This window comes from Rhincodon typus, chromosome 3, assembly GCF_021869965.1.
Source record: "Rhincodon typus isolate 14 chromosome 3, sRhiTyp1.1, whole genome shotgun sequence".
NCBI classification, from domain to species: domain Eukaryota; kingdom Metazoa; phylum Chordata; class Chondrichthyes; order Orectolobiformes; family Rhincodontidae; genus Rhincodon; species Rhincodon typus.
In genome coordinates this window covers 44214800-44237235 of record NC_063334.1, presented here as the reverse complement: position 1 = coordinate 44237235, position 22436 = coordinate 44214800, and the positions used below count along the sequence as shown (strand labels likewise).

Sequence of the window (22436 nt, the reverse complement as noted above, 5' to 3'; positions counted from 1 at the left end):
CGTGAGTTTAATTTTAGTTTGTCAGCATCCACTTTAGTGTATCTCTGGTTCAGGCCACATCTGACCACTATTATTTCTGTGAAGGAAGAAACCATTCAGCCATTGTACCGGAGTCCAGAGTAAGCTATCAGTGTAAACCTGTCAGCTTCAGTCTGCTTGAGTGACCTTCCTCTATTGCCTTTAAAATCTGTTCTATTTAAGTGTTTAGTAAATTCCATCAACCTGATTATGATAAAGCATTCGATGCTTTGAAAGAAAAACACATTAAAATAAGTTTTCAAGCTTGTGTTTTCCTTACTGTTTGTCTGTTTAATGATTCAGCATCTCCTCAACACTGAGGAGACAAATGTAGACTGGGTGATTGCTTTTATGGAACACCTCCTTTCCATCTACAAAAAATGACCCCAAACTTCTCGTTGCTTACCACAACACTGTTTCCATGCCAGTATTTCTGTCTCTGGCCTGCTGCAGTGCCCCAGCGAAACTCGATGCAAGCTGGAAGAACAGCTCCACATCTTCTGTCTAGGTACCTTACAGTCCTCGGGACTTAATTTTGAGTTTAAAAATTTCAGAATGTGAAAACCTTCCTCCAAGTTTGTTACTCGACTACATATGCCTAGTCTTGTTGATGGGTTTCCCTCAGCACAGCCATTTTCAACTATTGGCAATCCCTGTTAGCACCCATTCAGTATTTATCTCTCTCCCAGTTTATCAGCAATCCCTTTGTCTGCTTCACCTCTTTTCCTTTCTCTGTGGGCATGGTCTCTATCTATTAGATTCCTTTTCTCCCCATAGGCCCACCACTGCCATCAGCATAAATACCGCCATTTCCTTATTGCTTTTGGTTCTGATGAAGAATAACTAGATTCGAAACATTACCTCAGCTTTTCTACCTGCAGATGCTGCTAGACTTGCTGAGTTTCTCCACCTTCTTTTTGTTTTGGATTTCTAGTGTCAGCAGTTCTTTGTTTTGTTTAATGATACTCCTGTGGCTTAATTCCTTTCAATGTGAAGTGGTTTAATTCCACTTTAATTGAACAAATGCACGTGGGATAGGAGCGATTGTACTGGGTTCTGAGGAAGGGTCACCAGACCCGAAGAGTTAACTGATTTTTTTCTTTTCTTCACCGATGCTGCCAGACCTGCTGAGCTTTTCCAGCAACTTCTGTTTTTGTTCCTGGCATTAATTATTGGCAAACAAAGAGTAGGGACAAATGGTCATTCTCCCATTGCCAGGCTGTGAGGGGGGTCCTTCAAGGAGCAGTAGTTGTGTTCCTGGCTGTTCAGAATATACATCAATGATTTTAAAGTGTGAAACAAATGTAGTTGTACGGAAGATATGAAGCTGAGTGAGAATGTTTTGTGAGGAAAATGTAAGATGGATTTGGACAGGCTTTGTGAATAGGCAAGAACATAGTAGCTGGAATATAATTTTGGAAAAATGAGTTTATTCACTTTGCAAGGAGAGACTAATGTCCAGGGTATTTCTTAAATGGTATGAGGTTGGAACAACTAGATGTTCAAAGGAACTTGGCTATCCTTGTAAATAAGACCTGGAAAGCTATTAGGAAGGCAATGGAATGTTAGACTTTATTGCAAATGAATTGAGTGCAGGAGCAGAGAAGTCTTGCTTCAGTCGTTTGAGTTTTTGGTGAGATGCAACTTGGCGTAATGGTGCAGTTTTGGAGATGATATTGCTATAGAGTAGTTATCTCTGTCCTTTTCAGCAAAAGACCACTTTTTTTGAATTTAAGTGCAACCAAGAATCTACCCCAAAGAAAATATACAATGAACAGTTTATTTTTAATGCCACATAAATCTAAAGCTTTCACCAAGTCTGAATGTGTCCTCTGACTGCACATTACCTGCCAGTGCATTGAAGTCTGGATTATAGTTTGAGACTGTTTGGTCTTATAGAGTCTATCAAATTGTCGTAGCAACATAGAAATTAGGAGCAGGAGCAGGAGTAGGCAATTCAGCTCATTGAGCCTGCTCTGCTATTTAAAATGATCATGTCTGATCTTATCCTGGTCTGAAGTCTACTTTCCTGCCAGGTTTTCATAGCTCTTTATCCTGCTTTTCTTCAGAAACATCTATTTCTGTCTTGAATCTGTTGATTGATTCTGCCTCCACTGCACTCTGGGCAGTAAGTTCCACAGGTTCACAACCCTCTGAGAAGTGGTTCCTCTTCATCTTAGTTTTGAAACTACCTCCTCTCTCTTCACTATCTGTGACCTCTTATTCTAGGCTGTCCCACAAGGGTGAGTATCTGTTCAATGTCTACCTTATCAATCCCTTAGCTTTTTGTATACCTCAATCAGATTCCACCACCCTCCTCATTCTCCTGAACTCCAACGAGTACAAGCCCAAGCTATTCAACCACTACTCATGTGACAGCCCTTTCATCCTTGGAATCAAAGTGCTGAACCTCTTTTGAACTGCCTCCAGTGCCACTACATCCTTCCTGCAGTAAGGAGATCAAAACTGGGGGCAGCACTCCAGATGTGGTCTTGTGAATACCTTGTATAATTGAACAGCACTTGTTTACTTTTATTATCCAGTCCTTTTGGCCAGGATTCCATTTGCCTTTCTTGTATGTTACACCTGCATACTCACTTTCTGCGATTCAAGCACAAAGACGTCCAGAGAAGTACCCATTTATCCCGACCCTTGGCTTTGTATCAGTCAACCAATCCTCTATCCAAGCCAGTACTCTACCCTACACTGCCTTGGATCTAACCTTCTGAATCAGTCTTTTTTGCAGCATCTTGTTACAGCTTTTTTTTTAAGTCTAGATATACTGCATCCTGTGGGTTCCCATTAACTACTTTGCTGATACTTCCCCCAAAGAAGTCTAGCAACTTGGTTAAGCATGACTTGCCCTACATGAAACCATTGCTGATACTGGTGAATTGAATTTTGGTGTTCTAAGTGTTCAGTTATCTCCTCCTCCTTTATGATTCCCCACTACAGAAGTCAAAATAACTGATTTGTACATGCACGCTTTTTGCCTATCTCCTTTTTTGAATAAGAGTGCTACATTGGCATGTTTCCAATCCACTGATATCTTTCCAGAATCCAGGGAATTTTGGAAAAGTATAACTAATGCATCTACTGTGTCTACTGCCACCTCCTTTAATACCCTAAGGTTCAGGCCATCTTGCCCCAGGCAATCTGTCTTTAACCCCATCAGTTTACTTAATACCTTCTCCCTGTTTATAGCAGTTTCACCAAGTTCCTCTGCAGTAACTGCAGTTCTAGAGAAGAAATTATTATTTTCCACTGAGAAAGACAAAATATTGGTTCAGTGCCTGTGCCATTTCTGTTTCCCATTATCTCCTTGGCTCTTTAAAATGGCAACATTCGCTTGCACTATTTTCTTCCATTTTATGTACTTACAGAAGTTTTGGTGGTTGCAGTGCTTATGTTTTCTCAGTTTTCTTTTGTAGTTTATCTTAACTGTTTTGATTTTGTTTGTAGAATTTTTGCTGACGTTTAAAGTTTTCCCAATTCTCCAGAGTGCCACAAATTTTTTCATTGTGATACGCCATAGTTTTTGCCTTTTTTATTATCCTTGACTTCCTTGTTAAGTCATGGATGATTTTTCACCTTTTTACAATTCTTCTTCGTCTCAGGAATATACATTTAATTGAAAGCTATTTAGAATCTCACTAAGCATTTGCCACTGTTCTGAACAGTCGTGCCCCTTAATATTTTTGCCCAGTTCTCCTTGAGCCAACTCCTTCCTTAGGTCTGTATACTTAACTTTGCCCAATGCTAAAACGCTCATATGCAACTCTGTCTTCACTCTTTCAATCTGATTTTGAAACTCTAGCATGTTGAGGTCACTCCGTCCAAGAAGATCCTGAGCGACAAGACCATTTATCAATCCTTCCTCATATTACATAATATTAAATCAAAAGTAGCCAGTTCTGTGGTTGGCTCGATTACATCTTGCTCTAAGAAACAATCCCTCATACATTCCGTGAACCTTACTTTGACGATACCCTTGTCAATGAATATGCATGTTAAAATCACCCATAATTGCCATTGTGCCCTTCTCGAGCCCTCATTATTTCCTGGTTCATACTACACCCTATTTAGGCGGTACTGTTCGAGGGCCTGTAAATTACTCCTACCAAGGGGTTTCTTCCCTTGGTTTTTATTCCTACAGGGACTGATTCAACACTTTGATCCCTAGTGCCAATATCATTTCTCTACACAGCCTTGATATCATCCTTAACCAATAAAGCAACTCCGCCTCCGCCATCCGCTTGGAATATGCCCGCCCCAGACATTGTAACTCCTGGTCCTGACCTTCCTGTAGCCATTATCGTCATTTGGGAGCACACTGCCTCAGATGTTACGGAGTCAAAGCATTCCCTTTAAAAGATGATAGTGTTTCTTTTCCTCTGTTTACACGTTCCCAAAAGTCGCTGTGCCTTGATCTGTCTTTCAGCTCAGAATCATTTTGCATAGTAATTATCTTAATATTAAATGCACTACTTGGCAAATCAGACACCTGATGGAATTTGTAGCTGACTCATCAATGTCTATTTGAAGGAATGGATTTGAGACAATCATGATGATTTGTTCCATCGCATCTAATTCCTGAAATTGCCTGTTGACTTCCTTTGCTAACTTTCTCAGGTGTGCACAAAAGTTTACTGGGTGGAACCATTTTTCTTTGTCTCTGATTTTTTTTTTTCTTTTCCCTGTTACTTTCTCCAGACTTGGGAGGTGTTGCAGCATTTGTTTTATAATCGAGTAAGATCACAGGTCCAGTTTCAGTTTGGGTGCATCCGCAGCACTGATCGTATGTGTGCAGTCTTTTTCCTTTCCCTGCATTTCACAGTTCAGCTCTTTTATCTGTACAAACTTGAGCAACCACACATCTGGCAGTTCACTGCAAACTTCGTTACTTGACTTAAAAGTGACAATTTCAAGCATCAGATCTAAAAATCGTTACCGGATTTTACCTTGACTTAACTATCTCACAAGCATGAAGAATCACTTCACCATAGGCAGTGAAAAGATTCCGTAACTTTGATTGCTAATCATTGGTGGATTGTACTGTGGTAATTGACAAGAGGGAAAATCGGGATCAGCTTTGCAAGTGAAACAAAGGCTGCATTTCCACTAAGCATGGAACTGGCACAACATCAGTTGTGACAGAAATAAGTTTCTTGGTTGGACTATTCTTCTGAAGCAGATAGCTTTTTGAATTTGTTTTTTGTTATTGTCACCACATGTTCTTTAAGGGGCAAAAGGGTCAGAAGATCTTCTTAGTTTTTATGCGAATGGTTTTTAAACAACTCATTAGCTGGGCTGTGTTAGTCATGTTGATAGATTCACTGAACTGCAGTGAGAAGCATTCATTGCACTTCAGGTTCTACTAGAGTTGTCAAAATAGGTTTTTTGGACAAAGGTTCCGCTCTGCTTGCTACTGTGGATATACCAAATAACATGCTTTAGATTGCTGTTATTATTTCTGTTTTTAAAGTCTTCGAATAAAGAGTCACCAGACAGTCATTGATTGTTTAGTTACTTAGCCATCTGTAAATGTTTTGCCAGAAGATAGCAAATGTGAAATGATGCTTCAGTGCAGACTTTGCCTTTTGCTGCTGGTTAATTTCTGTCTCCCCGCTAGAGGAGAGATGTTAAACTTGAAAGGGTGCAGAAAAGATTTACAAGGATGTTGCTGGGTTTGGAGGGTTTGAGCTATGGTGAGATGCTGAATAGGCTGGGGCTATTTTCCCTGGAGTATCGGAGATTGAGGGGTAACCTTTGTAGAGATTTATAAAATCATGAGGGACATGGATAGGGTGAATAGGCAGGTCTTTTACCATGACAGGGGAGCCCAAAACTAAAGGGGATATGTTTAAGGTGAGAGGGAAAAAGCTTTAAAAGGGGTCTAAGGAACAACTTTCACATAGAGGGTGGTGCATGTATGGAACAAGCTGCCAGAGGAAGTGGTGGAGGCTGGTACGATTACACCATTTCAAATGCATCTGGATAGGTACGTGAATAACAAAGGGTAAGAGGGATATGGGCCAAATGCTGTCAAATGGGACTAGGTTAATTTAGGATGTCTGAGTGGTATGGACAAGTTGGACCATTGGATCTCTTCCTGTTCTGTACGACTCTTGACTCTAAGAAGACAATCACTAATGAGCTTTCAAAAGCCCTTACTATTTTTTTTGAAGAGTGCTGTTTAATGGAAAACTGTTCTTGAAATTATTTTACTCAGGGTTGTGAACCTTTGAAATTCTCTACAACAGAGGCCTGTGGAAGCTCAGTCTTTTGAGTGTGTTGAAGGTAGAGATTGATAGATTTCTGATTTCCACAGGTACACGGGGGATGGGGTGGGTAAAAGGCATTGAACTGTTCATTTCGCCATGACTGTTGAGCAAGGCCAATCTGTCAAAATCCAAGTCCAAAATGTTATAACCCATTTAAACCTTAAATGTTGACTAATTTTGTTTCATGCCAGCTAAGTATCAAATTAAATGCTTTCCATGTAGGGGTTTGTAATAGTTAGGAATTTAACTTGCCAAGAGTTTAATAGACCAAATGTATATTAAAACATTTCTAATGTATTTCTTTTCAGCGTCACATCAATCTAAATGAGATTAATGCAACATCTAATACAGATGATGCTGTGGTGGGTGAAATGGAAAGAAAGCAGAGTGACGTTGAGGCACAGAGTTCTCTGGCAATGTGGGAGTCTGAAATCCAAAACATAGAACTGGAGAAGGGGAGCTCAGGCCTTGGGTTCAGCATTCTGGATTATCAGGTATTTAATTTTGGTCTGTCTCTTCTAGGTTCTATGACGGAGTTGTCAGTTTTGTTTCATTTGTTCATGCGATGTGGGTATTGTTGGCTGGGTCAGAATTTATTGCCCATCCCCAATTTCCATAGACAGGGTAGCCATTATCTGCCTGTTTTTACTGCTGCAGTCCGAGGGGTCATGACACCCACAGTGCTATTACCGAGAGAATTTGAGGACTTTGACCCAGCAACAGTGAAGGAATGGCAACATTTTCAAATCAAGATGATAATCATAGATCATAGAATCCCTACAGTGTGGAAACAAGCCCTTCAGCCCAACAAGTCCACACCGAACCTCCGAGCATCCGACCCAGATCCATTCCCCTGTAACCCACCTAATCTACATATCCCTGAACACTAGGGGCAATTTAGCATGGCCAATTTACCTTGCCTGCACATCTTTGGACTGTGCGAGGAAACCGGAACACCTGGAGGAAACCCCCACAGACATGGAGAGAATGTGCAAACTCCACACAGACAGTCACCCGAGGATGGAATCGAGCCCGGGTTGCTGGCGCTGTGAGGCAGCAATGCTAACCACTGAGCCACCGTGCTGTGGCTTGGAAGGGAATCTTGCAGGTAGTGGTGGTTTCAAGCATCTGTTGCTCTTGTCCTTGAAGATGGTTGAGGTTGTGGGTTTGGAAGGTGCTGTCGGAAGAGCCTTAGTGAATTAAATGCTTTAACAATGGAATATAGGAGCAAACGAACAGGAGTAGGCCATTCAATAGATCATGGCTGACCTGTGGCCTAGCTTCATATGCCAGGCTTGGGCCCATATTTCTTGATACTCTTGCTTAAAAAATTGTTGGTCTCGAATTTTGAATTAGCATCAACCACCATTTTGAGGAAGAGTATTCCATACATCCACTATTCTCTCTTTTCTTTTGTGTCAAAGTTCTTTCTGACATCTCTCCTGAACGGCCTAGTCCTAATTCTGAGACTGTATCCTCTTGAATCTTCAAAGAATGGAAATTGTTAACCTTTTATCAGCCTTGTCTTTCCCTGTTAATATGCTGAAGACCTCAATTAAATAACCTGTTAACGTTCTAAAAGCCTAATTTGTACAATCTCTCCTCATACCTGGATGTCAGACATTAAATTATCATTCTTTGTATACCTGTGCCGAACTCCCTCCAGGGCCAAAACATCCTAAGGCATGGTGCCCAGATTTGTTTTCTGAACTCCAAATAGGTTCTGACTCTAGTGTTTTGTATAACTGCAGCATATACATTTACTCCATTTTATTCCCTATTCTCCAGCTCTTTCGATATGAATGCCAACATTCCATGAGCTTTCTTGACTTTTTACTGCACTTGCTCATGGCATTTTAAAGAGCTATGCACCTGAACCCCAGATCTCGTTGGATATCCGCTGTATTTAACTTTGTGCCTGCTGAACAAAAAATTAGCCTGAACTATCCTTTTTCAGTCTGAAATGGATAATCTCAATTGCTTATTTTAAAATATCTGCCACAGCTTTGTCCATTCCCCAATATCTGTCATTTTATGCTGTTGTCAACACTGTCTATAATGTGGTCCAATTTCATCAGCAAATTTAGATATTTGACTTTTTGTGCCATTTATCCATGCTGTTAATGAATATTGTGAATAATTAAGGCCCTGACACAGATCTCTGTGGGGCACCACTTTTCAAATCCTACTAATTTGAGTACTTACGCATTATTCTAATACTCTGTTTCCTGCCAGTCAACCAATTTCCTATCCATGTCAGTAATTTGCCCTCAATTTCATGGACTCCCAAGTTAGCTAAAAGTCTCTTCTGAAAGTCCATATAAACAACATCCATCAACTTAACTCAGTCTACCACCTTTGTCACCTCTTCAATAAACTAACGTTTGTTAGTCATGACCTACCCTTCATGAATCCATGCTGACTTTCACTGATTAGCTGACATTTTCAAGGTTAATTTCTCTATACTTGATTATAGCGTCCAACAATTTCCCCACCATAGATGTTGGGCTAACTGGTCTCCAATTCCTAGGTTTCCCTTTGCCACTCTTCTCAAAGAGCAGAGTAACACGAGCAAGTTTCCAATCCAGATTAACAACTTCTGAACCCAGGGAACTCTGAAAAATTATGGTTAGGGCTTTGGCAAATTGCTGTCCTACGCCCTTTTGATACAAATGGATGGAAACCATTAGGTCCTAAAGATTTGTTACTTTTCAGTTCTATTAATTCCCCATTATTGATTATTACTTAAGGTAATTTTTATTTATACCTTGATCCTCTCAGTTGTTTTGGGACTTCTGCCAAGCTATCCTCCTTTTTTGCTGTGAAATGCTGAAGCAAAATAATCATTCAGCATATCTGCCATTTCCCTGTGGTCATTGATGATATCTGCATTCTCGGCTGTCAGCGGGCCAATAATGTTCTTAACCAGCCACTTTCCCTTTCTGTCCTTTGTAAGTTTGCTTTCATAACCCTTTTTAACTGCTCCTGCAAGCTACTTTGTAGCCCTTTGCTGTTTGTATTTGTTTCATCCTGTGGGATCTGTACTGTCTAGAAGCTTGTCATGATTAAGAATACCATTTTTCATCAGTCTAATGGACCAAGCAGCCTTTCTTCGTTTGGACTAACTTGTAATTTATTGACTTAAGTTGTTTGTTTTTAAACTTTTTGTTTACTTCCAGGGGATGCTTACAACTTTGTGTGCTTGACTTTTAAATTAGATTTATAGTAGTTTAAATAATTTTTTTTTTGTCTCTTTAGCTCTAAATTATTGATGTTTTTACACTTTTTTAATCTACAGGATCCAGCTGACCCAATGCGAACAGTTATTGTAATTCGATCGTTAGTGCCCAGTGGAGTGGCAGAACAAGATGGTCGACTTCTTCCAGGAGACCGACTCATGTTTGTTAACAACATCAACTTGGAGAATGCTACTCTTGAAGAAGCGGTTCAGGCACTGAAAGGTGCATCAGGAGGCAAAGTTAGAATTGGGGTAGCCAAACCTCTGCCAGTAAGTTGTTTTTTTTCAATGTTGAGTGGTAGGACTGGCGCAAAATTCTGGCATTTGATATGAGTGACAATAACCGAAGCCATTTGGGCAGGCAGGGATAGGAATTTGTTTGTGTCTCGTCTTTTATTTGGGTATAAAATGGGCAAATGTATACTCCTTTCTGCACATGAGCTCTTGTTTCTAATCTGCACCAAATCAATTGGTCTTACTATTTCTGGGCCATTGACTGTGTTTGACTGAAGCATGCAAAGAAGATTTTTTTTTTTGTCCCTGTTCCTGGGTCCTTTTGTAACATGCAAAAATGTAAGTGGAACTTGCACTGCGAAACCGCTTAACTAGTCTTTCCAGTCCTACAATAGCCTTTAAAGGGACCGTTGATCGGGTTGCTGAAGAAATTGTAGAGAGAGTTTTGCTTTTACCTTCCTCTTCTGCAAAGCATGGAAGAAAAGCATAATCTTCCAGTCAATGCAGTGTGGAGCTGGAGGAACGCAGCAGGTTAGGCAGCATCAGAGGAGCAAGAAAGTCGACACTTTGGGTTTACACTCCTTCCTCAGGACATAATCCTCCATCTTGCGACTTGTATTTGAGTTTGTGAAGGCAGATAGTGTGCACAGCGTGAATGCTCAGTGTCTGTACCTTTTTTTTGTTCCCCATTCACTATCTGTTAATAGGAGGTGGTAGAGGCGGGCACGATAGCGTCATTTAAGATGTATCTAGACAGATACATGAATGGGCAGGGAGCAGAGGGATACAGATCCTTGGAGAATAGGCGACAGGTTTAGAAAGAGGATCTGGATCGGCACAGGCTTGGAGGGCCAAGGGCCTATTCCTGTGCTGTAATGTTCTTTGTTCTTTGTCAAGGCCACCTTTTGTACTATATATTTGCAACAAATTCCTGAGATTCATTCTCCCTTTTCATGGTTTCTCCACTGTTGTTGCAGTCATCACCCATCATGTTGCTGTTCCTCTTATCTTCCAAGTCTCCCCAGTCCTGTATTTCCCTTCTTCACCAGGATTCGTCCTTCTTGATCCCATTTCCCAAGTTTCCCTTGAGATAGACTGCCCCAAGTTCTAATCTGTCTTTTTCTCCTTTCGTTGACCCACTGTCTGATCCCTGCAGTGGAGTAGGATTAGAGTTAGGAACTCCAACCAAACCTAAAGATTGCCCTAGAAATATAATTTGTATTTTTAATCTGGTTCTAGTTTAGACAGTCATTTTCTCCTCTTATCCAATTAAACATTATTTGGGGTGGCACGGTGGCGCAGTGGTTAGCACTGCTGCCTCTCAGCGCGAGGGACCTGGATTCAATTCTACCTTCGGGCGACTGTCTGTTTGGAGTTTGCATGTTCTTCCCATGTCTGCGGGGGTTTCCTTCGGGTGCTCTGGTTTCCTCCCACAGTCCAAAGATGAGCAGGCAAGGTGGATTGGCCATGCTAAATTGCCCGTAGTGTTCAGGGATGTGTAGATTAGGTGGGTTATAGGGGGATGGGTTTGGGCGGGTGCTCTGAGGGTCAGTGTGGACTTGTTGGGCCGAGGGGCCTGTTTCCACACTGTAGCGAATCTATGATCTATGATCTAAAAGTTCCAGTTCAGTTTTGCATATGACAGGCAAGTGGAAATCTAACATGAGGTGACATGTTTTCTTCATAGCCGCTGCTATGTTTTTAATATTGTAGTACCATTTAGCATAATGCTGTTTTGTTAACTGCAGTTACTTAGCCACCGAGAGGCTGCAGCTAGAATCCACACTTGTTGTCATGCATTGAGGAGCCTGCTCTCAATCCTCTAGCATTTCAAAAGCTGGTTAATTCAGCTTTAATTGAAACAAAACTAAAATTAATTAACAATCTCATTTTGTATATATTATTCTGAAAGACTGCCTTGCAAATAATTCACATCTGTAAGGTTTTGGAGTAGATCTGTAGCTCGGGTTGTGGGTGTTGAGGTTGGTTGGCTCACCGAGCTGGTTTGTTGTTCCGCAGACGTTTCGTTACCGTGCTTGGTAACATCCTCAGTGCAGCCTCTGATGAAGCGTCGGTGTGTTTTCCCGCCTGGTTTTTAAACTCTGGGGTCTGTTGCGATGGATTGCCTCACTTCCGGGTTTCCTCCGTAGTGGAATGTATATGGGGTTGAGTTCAATGTCCACGACTTTGACTGGGACAACACCAAGATCCTAGGACAGGCTAGGCAGAGACAAGCACGAGAATTCCTGGAAGCATGGCACTCCACGAAGCATGCTATTAATAAACACATTGAACTCGACATACATTCCACTACGGAGGAAACCCGGAAGTGAGGCAATCCATCGCAACGGACCCCAGAGTTTAAAAACCAGGCGGGAAAACGCACCGACACTTCATCAGAGGCTGCACTGAGGATGTTACCAAGCACGGTAACGAAACATCTACGGAACAACAAACCAGCTCAGCGAGCCAACCAACCTCAACAATTCACATCTGTGAAAATTTCAAATGATGTTTAACATTGTGGCTTCCTTGAATGTGACTTTTTTAGTTGAGCATTCTGAAGCAAGTAAGTAGAAAGCTCAATTCGGACTAAGATTGATTGATTGGGTCAGTTCACTTTTATCAATTCTTTTTGACTTGAATTGTGTGCTTGATGTAATTGGGTTGAACTGTTTGTGTCTGTTAGATGTCTGAATAGACACCGGAGAGTCAGCATAAGTTGCATTTCAGTCGACTTGCTAGTTGGATATGTATGGACATTTTGCTATCATTACGGTAAACTATCTTGAATTTCAGTTCTAAACTGCATAAAAACATAAAATGTGATGAAGGAGCAGCAATGTTCCCAGTCTGTATGCATAATAGTCGGGCCTCACGTTTGATGTTTCAACTTATTTTGTGAAGTGCCACATATAATTTCATGTCTACTGTTCAGGGCCATTTGATATTATGAAAGATGCAGTTGCTGTACAAGCCAAATTTTTTGTTATATCTTGAGAGATGGTTTTTTTTTTCTCCATAACTTTGTGAAGGATATGTCATAACAAATCACTGAAAATTTTGGAAATCTTTTATGCAATTAATTTCAACATTGTCCCTCTCCAGACTAATGGGGAGACTGGGATTTTTACATATCTCTTGTGATTCCTTTCTCTGCAAACCTGACCTTTTAAAAATGGTTACCCTTGTGTTGAATCTTCAGTACTTGGGTGGTAAACTGAATTAGATGTCGGTAGGTGAAGCTGGACAGGTGAGGTGGCTGCTGGGTGCAGAAGCAAGATAGCCAGAAAACCAGCCTGAAAAATCTGGCTCTGTCTGAAAGTGTAAAACCAGAAAATAAATTTCTCTCCATCTCTCACCTCTTTGCTCCCTCATGCACCACACACTCCCATTCAAATCCATGTTTCCCCATGCTTCCCACCCTTTACATCAAGGCAAATGTCTCCACCTACCACCTCCATGTCAGGTTGCGACTTTCAAAACACAACCTAAGTGACTCTTCGTGCTCCCCATGCCAAACTATCCACCTCATCCTCTCCTACAGGCCTTCATATCTTTATGCTAACCCGTGCTCATCCACACAATCTTAATGACCCGTAACAGCTTCATGTCAAACACATCCTTCAGTCTTTTCCCTTGCATGCACTGAGTATGTGCCATGTACAAACCTCTGGATCCATGCAAAGGCATTCGAATTGATAACCTCTTTCAGGTGGGGCTATATCACTTGTAACTGTCAGTCACATGAAATGGCGTGCTTCTGACTGTGATAATGGAAGGCTGTTAAATGAATTGTGCTGCAGTACTTTTTAATTCTTTGATAACTTGACAGCTGTCTTTCACAGGTTATGTTGATTAGTTTCTATGATTTTGACAACAATTCATTTATGATTTTTATGCACATACATGCCTACACTTAACACTCCCAAAGGGCACCTGACCTCCCAAAGGGGCTTCACTTCTCAAAAATGTCCTGGGACCAGATTGAAAAGGTGTCTCCTGTCATTTCGAGAAATGCACAACGTTCAGAAATACAGTTAGCAGGTCAACTGTGTCAATTTCAGTTTTAACACTTCGAGGATGCTGAAATTCTACCTCAGTTAAGACAGCTGACTTTTTAAACGATCAGTAGCCTGCATAAATTGCATATGTATAGATCCTGACCCAACCTCATTCCCACCTGAAGCAAAATGAGAAGTGCCATGTTTGAGCTGGGACTTGCAATTTCTGGCTTCTTCATTCTTTTCACCACAGAAGGCTATTCCTTGTAGACAGGATGTAGGCTGATATTTTCCAAGTAACCGTAGTGTATCATGTATATCCATCTTGCATGTTTGCTGCTTGTGATACCGTCTCAATTCCAATGTTTCAACAGTTCTCCCCAGAGGAGGGAGATGTGCCTACTAATGAGGAAACTTTACTCTACTTGAATCAGTCTTGTGACAGTGGTGAGGAGGAGGTAGCAGCCGATGCTGCTTTTTCATGCACAGTTAGCATTGGTTAGTTAGCGTTTTCATTCTGAACTGTACATCCGTGGTCATCTTCATCTGTGCTCTCTGTCTATTGGCATCATAAATCTGTTATGCTTTACACTTGGTCCAAACTCTACAAAATGAGTTTACCTTGAACTGATTGTCTCTGTCTATGTGGTGGCAATTATCAAAGGTTCTGACTCAAGGATGAAGATTAACTTGGAGCTAGGAGTCAGAACACAATGGTGAATGAAGTTCGTAGACTCCAAAAATAGGAGAGGATTTGAATATACTCGTGAATTAGGCAGATAGGTGACATCTGAAATTTATTGTAGAAAAATACACATCGGAACAGCAAAGCCACGAAGGGACTATTTAATTGGGAAGCAAATAATTTGCTTGGAAAATGAAAAGAAGTTTAAGGGCTCTGAATGGCAATTGAACAACTGCAAAAATACTCCATAATGGTGAGTAGAGAAAATAATTTGTTGGGATGTGTTAAAGGAGCAATGTAGAGTCTAAATAGCAACATATACCTGATAACTTGATGTAACTGCACTCAATACTACATGCCGTTCTGATCTCCATACTGCAAAAATGGTATTTGGTGTTATTGTTAGAAGCACACAGAAGAGATCAACCATAATTCAATTAACCAATCTTTTAATGATTATGAGGAGTATTACGGTAATTTATACAAAAATGGAATGACCTTGTCTCCATCATAAGGTCAGAAGTGGGGTTGTTTGCTGATGATTGCACAATGTGCAACACTACTCCTGACTCCTTGGATATTGAAGCAGTCCATACTCAAATGCAATAAGATCTAGAGAATATCCAGGCTTGGGCTGACAAGTGTCAAGTGACATACGTGCCACACAAATGCCAGGCTATAACCATCACCAATAAAAGACAATCTAACCACTTCCCCTTTACATTCAATGGTGTTACCATCACTGAATACCCCACTGTCAGCATTCTGGGGGTTATCATTGACCAGAAACTTAACTGGACCTGCAACAGAACTTTCCAAAGATGACGGAGGGGGCGCGGTTATTCATCGGTAAAGGGATAGCTGGAAAATGGGAAGCCTTCAGAAATGAAATGAGTGTCCAGAGACATTTATGTTCCTGTAAGGGTGAAAGCTAAGGCTGGTAGGTGTAGGGAATGTTGGATGACTAGAGAAACTGGGGTTGTGGTCAAGAAAACGAAGGAAGCATGTATCAGGTATAGACAGCAGGCATTGAGTGAATCCTAGAGTATAAAGGCAGTAAGAGTATATTCAAGTGGGAAATCAGGATAGCAAAAAGGGGACATGAGATACCTCTGTTAATAGGGTTAAGGGGAGCCCAAAGGCATTCTACAAATACATTAAGGACAACAAGGTAATAAGGGAGAGAATAGGGCTCCTTCAAGATCAGCAAGTCCACTCAGGTGGGGAACCACAGGACATGGTGAGATATTAAATCATTGTTTATCAGTGTTTACTGTGGAGAAGGATGTGGAAGCTAGAGATCTTGGGGGAATAAGTAGTGATATCTTAAAGTATCTATGTTTCAGAGGAGTAGTTGCTAAATGTCTTAAAATGCATAAAAATATTCTTTTGGGTAAGGAAAGATAGTTATTAGTGTTATTGTAAGCTGCTGCTTTTTAGGCTCCATGTCAATAAGGGCATACAAGAGACACAGTTAGATGGCTGGTAGATTTAGAGAAGTGATAGTCACCCATATATCAGGAAAACTAAGAACATAATTCAGAAGGCTACTGTGGCTATACCCCTCTCAAACATATACTCGGTTTTGGGTACTGTTGAAAATGAAAGTCTCTCAGAGGGAAATAGAAGAGGCAGTCAGATTTTGGGCACTAAGAATTAACCTTGCGTTAGTTGGGGTTTGACAATTTAAAGAATTGTTATAGGAGACTCTCCTGTAAAGGACACAGGAGATTCTGTGGCAGTGAGCATGAATCTAGGATAGTATATTGCTTTCCTGGTGTTAGGATTAAGGATGTTTCAAAACATTTGCAGCATATTGTTAAAGGAGAGAGTGAGAAATGGGAAGTTATTGTACACATTGGTAGGAATGCCATAGTTAAGGAAAGATTAAGGCTTTACAGAGTGAATATAAGAAGTTAGAAGATTAAAAAGACAGAACCTCAAAAGTTGTAATTTGCTGCCGGTGCCAAGCTCGAATGCGGAAAAGAGGAATAAAATGATAAAGGAGATAAATCAGTGGCTGAAGAGGTGGTCTGATGTTCAGGGATTCTGGTTCTTGGATCATTGGAATCTTTTCTGGGGCAGATAAGACCTGTAAAAAAAGGATGGAATTCACCTATACTGGAAAGTGACCAATATCCTGGCAGGAAGATTAGCTAATTCTATTAAGGGAGTCTGTAAATTATTGCAGGAGAGGTGGGGGAGGGGAATCCTAAATAGAGTAATAGAAAGATAGATGTGAATGGTTTTAAATCTGAAAAGAACAAATTAGTTAGAAAAGAAACACCAGAATGAAGTAACCCTGATGAAATAAACTGTTTATTTCAATGCAAGGGGCCTTACGGGTAAGGCTGACAAACTTGGGGCATGTTTGGGAACATGGGATTGGGATGCCGTCGCTATTACAGAAACTTGGCTGAGGGATGGACAGGACTGGCAGCTCAATGTTCTGAGTTTCAGATACTATAGGAAGAATAGAAAGAGGCAAAAGAGGAGGGGAAGCGGCATTTTTGATTTTAAGGAAAACATTAAGTCAGGTATAATTAGGTTGTATTAGTTGATTTCAATTTTCCAGACATTGACTGGGACTACTATGCTGTTAAAATTTGAGGTGAAAAATTTGTTACATGTGTTCATAAGTTTTCTTTATCAAATATATAAATCTTCCTATGAGAGAAGGAGCAAAACTTGATCTTCTCTTGCGTAATAAAACCGGGCAAGTGACTGTAGTGATAGGGGAGCACCTTGGGTCTTGTGATCATAATTCTGTTTTTGAATAGCTATGGGGAAAAAAGATAATCCTTCCATAAAAGTTAGTTTTTAATTGGAGTAAGGTAAATTTTAATGGTATGAGACAAGAACTTTCAAAAATTGATTGCATTAGACTGTTCAAAGGTAAAGGTCAGCTAAGTGGGCAGCTTTCAAAAGTGTGATAACACAAGTTTGAGTCATTATGTTCCTGTTAGAATGAAAGATAAGGCTAGTAAGATTAGAGAACAATGGATGAATAAATAATATTTAAGTTCTAGTCAAGAATAAAAAAAACTTCTATTAGACAGCTGGGTTCAAATGAATCTGTTGAACAGTATAAAGATTGTAGGGGCATTCATTCTTGAGGTAGATCAGGAAGGCAAAGAGTGAGTATACGATAGCCTTAGCAGATAAGGTTAAGGATAATCCACAAAGATTCCTACAAGTACATTAAGAGTAACTGAGCAACTAGAGAGAGAGTAGGACCCCTTAAATATCAAAGCGGTTGTATTTATGTTGAACCTCAGGAGATGGGAGAGAAATTAAATGAATACTTTGCATCAGTTTTTACTGTGGAGAGAAAAATGGAGGCTAAACAACTGTGGGAAATAAATATTAATGTTTTGAAAACGGTTCACATTACAGAAGAGGAAGTGCTGGAGGTATTAGAAAATATAAAAGTGGATAAATCGCTGGGACATGATCTAGTGTATCCCAGGACATTGTGGGAAGTTGAGGAAGAAGTTGCGGGACCTCTTGGAGAAATATTTCTGCATCATCTATAACTACGGGTGAGGTGATGGATAATTGGGGAGTGGCTAATGTTATGCCTTTGTTTAATAAGGGATGTAAGGAGAAGCCTGGGAACTGTAGACCTGCGAGTCTAACTTCGATGGTGAGTAAGTTGTTGGAAGTAATTCTGAAAGGCAGCATTTATATGCATTTGGAGTGGCCAGGGATAGTCAGCACAGTTTAGTGTGAGGGAAATAGTGTCTGGCAAACTTGATTGAGTTTTTTTTTGAGGAAGTAACCCAGAAAATTGAGGTAGAGCAGTGGACATTGTTTACTTGGGCTTTGGTAAAATTTTCACAAGGTTTTGCATGATAGACTAATTGGTAAAGTTAGATCCCATGGGCCTTGGGCTGAGTTTGCCAATTGGATGAATGTCAGGAGACAGAGTGATGCTAAAGGGTTGATTTTTGGACTGGAGGCCTATTACCAGCAGTGTTCCACAGGGATTTGTGCTGGATCAGCTTTTGTTTGTCATTTACATAAATGATTTGGATGAGAATATAGAAGGCATAGTTAGTAAGTTTGCAGATGACACCAAAATTCTGGTATAGTGGACAGTAAAGAAGGTTATCTAATTAACAGAGATCTTGCTCGAATGAGTCAATGGGATGTAGAGTGGCAGATGTTGTTTAATTTAAATATGTGCGAGGTAATGCTTTTTGCTAAAACAAACCAGGGCAGGATTAATACAATTAAAAGTAGGGCCTTAGGTAGTATTGTGGAGCAGAGGGGTTCAGGCACAAAATTCTTTAAGTTTTTGTCATATAATTAGGGTGGTTAAGAAGGCATTTAGCACCCTTGTCTTCAATTCTCAGACGTTTAAGCATAACAGTAGGGACGTTATGTTGAAATTGTACAAGATATTGGTGAGGCTTCTTCTGGAGTACGGTGTCCCGTTCTGGTTGCCCTGTTATAGGAAGGATATTATTAAGCTGGAGAGGGTTCAGAAGAGACTTACCGTGATGTTGCCAGGAATGGAAGGTTTGCTTATGAGGAGATGCTGGGTAGGTTGGGACGTTTTTCACTGGAGCATAGGAGATTGAGGGACCTTTTTTGTAGAAGTTTTTATAAAACCATGAAAGATATATAGTTAGGGTTAACGGCAGGTGTCTTTTCCCTAAGTGGGCGATTTCAAGACTGAGCAGCATGTGATGTGAGCAGAGAAAGATTTTAAAAAGACGTGATGGCAATTTTGTTTTACACAATGTGGAATGAACTTCCAGAGGAAGTGGTGAAAGCGGGTACAATTAAATTGTTTAAAAAAACATTTTCAATAAGTACATGAATATTTGGAGGGATGTAGGCCAAGTGCAGGCAGGTGGGACTGGTTTAGTTTGGAATTATGTTCGGCATGGACTACTTGGTCTGAAGTGTCTGTTTCTGTGCCGCATGACTCTGACTCTCTAAATTGTAAAACCAGGGGAGATGTCCTAGACCTACAAGAAAATCATTCGGAATTAATTTTCAGAAATATTATTCCAATGAGAGAATGGTCATTTGATGAACTAGCCAGGCAGATTCTGGAAGCTGACCCATTTCTGAGGAAGGGTTACTGGACCCGAAATGTTAACTCTGATTTCTCTTCACAGATGCTGCCATGCCTGCTGACCTTTTCCAATTAGTAAAATTAACCATTTGTAAAATTAGCAATATTTATATCAGAATATATTGTTGTGGGGTATAGTGCCTCAGTAATTTGAGATATAACAGATGCTAAAAGTCGTTAGCTTGTGAGGATCAGCTAACTTTGCACCGATTTAGTTTCAAGAGTATTGCACTATCAGCAAATTTTCCTTTCTACATGTTCATATCTATTATAGAATCACAGAGCCATAACAACAGAATGAAACCAATCGATCAGTTTGGTCCATGCTGGCGCTCTTTAGAGCAAACCATACCCACGTACTGTATCACTGCAGACCTGCAACTTTATTTTCCTTTGGTGCCTATCCAGCTTCTTTTTGAATTTATTCACTGTCACCTCTTCCACCACCCTCACATGCAGTGAGTTAAAGATAATTATGCTTATTGAATATAGAAGTCTTTCCTTCCATCCTCCTTGTATCCCTGGCACAAAACCTTAAAACTGTATCCACTAATGAGGCCTACATTTCTTTGTGAAAAGTTCAAATAAGATGGACAATCTTGTGCATCTCTTTCAGATCACCCCTCAAACACCTTTATTCCAAAGTGAACAACCTGAGCTTCTCCAACATAACTGTGTAGCTAAAATTCATTAATACCTGAAACTATTACAGTAAATCTTCTCTACCCTCTGAAGGATCTTTACAGTCCATCCTACAGTGCAGAGACTTGTACTGGACCAGCAATGTTGTCATGACCTAACCTCAACTGTTCAGCGTATCATCTTTGCTTATCATTCAGGCTGTATTTATGAAGTCCAAAATCCCATCTACTTTTGTAATTGCATTGTCACTGTCAGATTTGTAATTCACCTCTATTTGTCTGCCTTTATCAATTTCTGTCTCAAACAGTTCAACTGACCTAGTTTCCATAATTCAAAGACCACAACATGTCTTGCCAAGAAATATGGGCATGCCGGCTTTTGGTTCAGTGGTGTGATGCAGGCTTAAGTAATCACATCCAAATGTTGAGACTAGTCAAATCTTACCCCTCAGATTAACTGTCTCAAATTTGGTCAGTGGTCAGGGACAGGAGGGAGTGACTACCAGCGAGGCAGGGAGAGGGACCCAGGAGATGGTGCTGAAGGAGCCTCAGTCCTTGATCTTGCCTAAAAGGTATGAGATTCCTGTCCCCTGTGTGGATGAGAGTAGGGTTTTTAGTGGGGAGGGGAAAGAGAAATTTAATTGCAATCAGGGTAGTATAGTCAGAAGAACAAGCACTGTTCTCTAGAATCCCAAAGGCTATGTTGCCTTACTAGTGCCTGAGTTCAGAAGAACTTGGAGTGGGGAGAAGATGGGAAAGATCCAGTTGTCTTGGTCCATGTAGGTACCAATGTAGAGATTGGTGTGGGAAAAATGAGTTTGAGTTCGTAGAATGTTTGTACCATTACTGGGGAAGGGGGGAGCTGTTCTGATGAGTTGGGCTCTACTTGAATCATGCTGGTGACGAGGCGCAATACTAAAGTGCTTAAGCTCGAAACAATTCATGTTCCTGCTTCCTGATTGCCTTTTTAGAAGTTTAGGGACTGCTTTAGCACCTAAGTAATCTGGCTGACTTTCGGAGCTTTCATATTTAGTCTGCCAGATCTATTTTTCTTTTGAATATGCCACAACTATATCTCCCCTTAAACACTTTAATTTGGGGTATACAGCCAGGTTTATGTAATCTAACTTCATAACTTAACCCTTTGCATTCTGGTATACATATACTGTATCTTCTCCAAAGCTGCTGTTGGCAATATGAGGAAGTTCTAAATATTGTTCCTGTGGTGGGCTAATCCATAACAAGCAACACAGCTTTAAAACTAGTGATCCAACCGTCATTTCAGTAGGCAGTTTTTCACACGAAAAATAACAGGTGTGAAATTCTCCGAGAGGCTGTAGATGCTGAGTGTTTTGAAATTTTAAAGACTGCGATTAACACATTTATATTAATTAAGGGTAAAATGGATCGAGGTTAATAGATGAATTGAATTAAGGTTGTCATCATCTGTGATTTGAACTGAATAGCAGACTTGCTTGAGGAATTGAATAATCTTGCCCCTTCCCTATGTTACATTTAAAAAAAAATCCTGTCATTGACATTAGATTTTATTATTTCTTAACCTTATCAAAAATTTGCCGTGGATGGATAAAACCTATAATTCATTAATTGTGTTGTCAAAATGGATGCTATGACTATAAAGATAACAAGTTTGTACTTGCTGTTTATATTGTATAATCAATAATCCCTATAAGATATGTAGTTGTAGAAGTCTGATGTGCTGTGTGAGGAACAAACAGACTGCACAGCCAAATTTCCCTTAAGATATGCATGTGTATGGCTATGCAGCAATCTTAAGAGGAACATGCAGTTCCATGTAGCATGGTATGCTCAACAAAGATAAATTAGTGGACATTGCTGTCCATCATCTGAATTTTTGAGGTTGTTTGAAAAGGCAACTATCTGAACATGAACCACAACCTTTTGAAGAGATGGGGCAATGGGAAATCACAATTTTCTCCCTGGATTTTGCATAAAAAGGAATTGGAAGCCAAGTAGGACCATGGAGAAAACTGCTCCATTGCTTACCGTATTATAGTTGACGGGCAAGTTGGAATGTATTATTGAAATTATGATTTCTCCACTAAATGTATTATCAGCCAGAAAAACGTTTAAGTTTCAGAGCCTAATAGAAATAGCTAATCTGGGGTTGGGTCCCTGTTTAACAGTAAACATTTTTGTTGCACTGTGGTGTTACTTTGCAGCTTTGCTCCTTGATATCTGATCGACTATGGGAACTGTAC

The 22436-nt window shown here is 40.3% G+C and overlaps 1 protein-coding gene across 1 annotated transcript in view; it reads left to right on the top strand.

Moving 5' to 3' along the window:
- LOC109918161 (multiple PDZ domain protein) overlaps nucleotides 1–22436 on the top strand; it is a 263630-nt gene that overhangs the window by 79157 nt on the left and 162037 nt on the right. The window contains exons 14-15 of the mRNA XM_048620387.1: nucleotides 6611–6796; nucleotides 9601–9810. Of these exons, the coding sequence (XP_048476344.1) occupies nucleotides 6611–6796; nucleotides 9601–9810 (396 nt within the window). The remainder of the gene's footprint in view (nucleotides 1–6610; nucleotides 6797–9600; nucleotides 9811–22436) is intronic.